This window comes from Emys orbicularis, chromosome 12 (assembly GCF_028017835.1).
Source record: "Emys orbicularis isolate rEmyOrb1 chromosome 12, rEmyOrb1.hap1, whole genome shotgun sequence".
Classification (NCBI taxonomy): Eukaryota; Metazoa; Chordata; order Testudines; family Emydidae; genus Emys; species Emys orbicularis.
Window position 1 is genome coordinate 43,774,435 of NC_088694.1, and position 3,235 is coordinate 43,777,669.

At 39.4% G+C, this 3,235-nt stretch overlaps 1 protein-coding gene across 1 annotated transcript; it reads right to left on the reverse strand.

The window, feature by feature from the left end:
- Window positions 1-1,480: 1,480 nt before the first annotated feature.
- LOC135886256 (olfactory receptor 11A1-like) lies at window positions 1,481-2,464 on the reverse strand. Its single transcript, XM_065414081.1, has one exon. It carries the CDS (start codon window positions 2,462-2,464, stop codon window positions 1,481-1,483), a length of 984 nt encoding a protein of 327 aa, XP_065270153.1.
- Between the last annotated feature and the right edge of the window lie 771 nt (window positions 2,465-3,235).

Here is a 3,235-nt window from a genome sequence, read left to right on the forward strand (position 1 = left end):
TTTTAACAAAAACTTGCTGAGTTTGTCAATTATTTTTGTTATTTTTGTCAAATATTTTATAAGATTTGCATTCACATTTTAGAAACAAGTCTTTTTTTAAAAAGTATATAGTTTAAAAAAAACTAGTTTATATATTCATAATTAAAAACTATGAATAATTTTGAAAACTTTTATTTCCTGCACAATTGATCGAATTGTAATAATTTTTTTTAATTTGTGAAATCTTCAAACCTTTTATGTTTTATTCACTTAAAACTCAGTTTTTCTGTAAACAACAAAAACTTGAAAACTTTTAAAATCAAAATATTGGGATTTGTGTGTGAAAAAGTTCCAAAAACAAATGAAAATGGTGGCAGAGGGGGAGTTATACTTTAGTTTTAATGGTCAAATCCCCAACTGGAGTAACCAGCAAAGATTCATTAAAGTCATCTGCTGGGGATATGGGACATAAAATCATTTATAAAGGAAATCCCTGTATTGACAGTCATTGTAGCTGATATTGTTGGCAATGGGGTTTGTTGCAAGGATAGCTTCCTGGGTTAGTGTTTTTGTTGTGTGGTGTGTAGTTGCTGGTGAGTATTAGCTTCAGGTTGAGGGGTTGTCTGTAAGCAAGGACTGGCCTGTCTCCCAAGGTCTGTGTGAGTGAGGGATCGTCCTTCGGGATATGTTGTAGATCCTTGATGATGTGCTGGAGAGGTTTTAGTTGGGGGCTGAAGGTGACGGCTAGTGGCGTTCTAACTAACCCAGGAACCTATCCCTGCAACAAACCCCGTTGCCAACTCTGTCCACATATCTATTCACAGGACACCATCATAGGACCTAACCACATCAGCCACACCATCAGGGGCTCGTTCACCTGCACATCTACCAATATGATATACGCCATCATGTGCCAGCAATGCCCCTCTGCCATGGACATTGGCCAAACCAGACAGTCTCTACGCAAAAGAATAAATGGACACAAATCAGACATTAAGAATTATAACATTCAAAAACCAATCAGAGAACACTTCACTCTCCCTGAACACTCAATAACAGACTTAAAAGTGGCAATTCTTCGACAAAAAATCTTCAGAAACAGACTCCAACTAGAAACTGCAGAACTGGAATTAATTTGCAAACTGGACACCATCAAATTAGGCCTGAATAAAGACTGGGAGTGGATGGGTCACTACAAAACTAATTTCCCCCTACTGTTTCTCACACCTTCTTGTGAACTGTTTGAAATGCGCCACCCTGACTACATTGGCCTCATTACCACTACAAAAGTGTTTTTTCCTCCCTTGGTATTCTACTGTTGAGAATAGCCCACTTCCACCTTAATTGAATTGTCTCGTTAGCACTGACCCCCCACTTGGTAAGGCAACTCCAGTCTTCTAATGTACTGTGTATTTATACCTGCCTACTGTATTTTCCACTCCATGCATCTGATGAAGTGGGTTTAGCTCATGGAAGCTTAGGCCCAAATACATTTGATAGATCATACACTACATTTAATGTCACCCTCTATAAATGAACTCATGAAAGCCACAGAGTTCCTGACAGCTTTTCTCAGGGCCTCCATGACCTCTTTGTTTCTCAGGCTGTAGATGAGGGGGTTGGCCAGGGGAGTCAGGATGGTGTAGAAGACAGAGAACACTTTGTTAAGCTCTCGCAGCATCTTAGTTTTTGGTAAAATATACACAATGATTAGCGTGCCATAAAAAGTAGTCACCACAATAAGGTGAGAAGAGCAGGTGGAAAATGCCTTTTGCCTCCCAGTGCTAGAAGAGATTCTCAGGATGGCAGTTATTATACAAACGTAGGATGTCAGGGTTAATAGAAATGGTGGTAAAGTGAATAGGAAGGAGCCCAAGAAGGTCACAAGTTCCATCTGGTGGGTGACACTACAGGACAGTTTTATCACTGGAGTGAGATCACAAAAGAAATGGTCCATTTCCTTGGGGCCACAGAAAGTTAATTGTGACATTAAAAATATTATTATGGTAACAACCAAAAATGCACTTAGCCAAGACCCAGCTGCTAGGTGGAGGCAGAACCTGTCATTCATATGAGTTGAATAATGCAGTGGTTTACATATTGCTAAATACCGATCATAAGACATTGCAGCTAGCAGGTAACATTCTGTACCTACTAGAGAACCAAAGAAATATAATTGCACCAAGCAGCCGCTAACAGAAATGGTTCTGTCCCCAGTCAGGAGACTGGCCAGCATCCTGGGCAGGATGGTGGAGGTGTAGCAGGTCTCCAAGCAGGACAAGTTCCCCAGGAAGAAGTACATGGGGGTGTGAAGGTGCTGATCAACCACAACTAGCACAATGATGAGGATGTTCCCAGCCAAGGTCACAATGTAGATCACTAGCAACAATTGGAAGAGAAGAATCTGCAATGCGGGGAGATCCCCAAATCCCAGGAGGATGAATTCGATGATGGTTGTTTGATTTCTCCACTCTGCATTTGTCATTGTCATATCTAGGGAACACAAACAAATCCAAAAATACAACTTGAAGAGAATAAACCTAAACCATATCTTCTTTTAAATTCCAGAAATGTTCAAAACTCATCATTCCCTGCTACTTACCTTTCCAACAATTGGATCAAAACCCCAGACCATGGCATTTATTTGCCTGGTATCTCTCATTTCGGAACAAAACATGCATATTCTGCCATGCAAACTCCACCAGTAAAAGATCAAATAATGGCTCAGGCTACCCAACTTAGAGGTGGTTGGGAAATTTCTTTGTTTTGTTTTTTACCTGGAAAAAAAAAAGTTGAAAAAGAAATAAATGTTTTAATCTACAATTTTTGCTCATTGTTTTCAGTGTTTGGGGTTTTGGTTCTTCAAAAGAAAAAAACCAGAAAATTTAGCAGAATATGGAAATTTTCACAAAATATTCCATTCAATTTAAAAAGCCATTTTGCTTCAAAAGAAGCACCTCAGTGAAAAAGTTTTCCCTAGCAGTATGCAGAGACCTAAGTGTTGTCATAACAGTTCAGATTATTTGCTCACCTTCTGTCACGCGTTAAATATAGGAGCAGAAAAATGCTTTCCTTCAGTGAAGAGTCCACTGCTGATGATGTTCATTATTTGATACTTTTGGGGATTTCCTTATTGCTCTTTAGTGTTTTTCACTCCTATAGGTGCTGTGATATGATTGTGATTGGTGCGGGATACTTACCTGAATAGAAGTGACAAGGATAACACCAACATCTGTGTAACGCCATTGTCAGGGAT

Excerpts from the sequence above, each read along its gene's own strand:
- LOC135886256 (XM_065414081.1), bottom strand. The coding sequence starts at position 2,464 with ATGACAAATGCAGAGTGGAGAAATCAAACAACCATCATCGAATTCATC.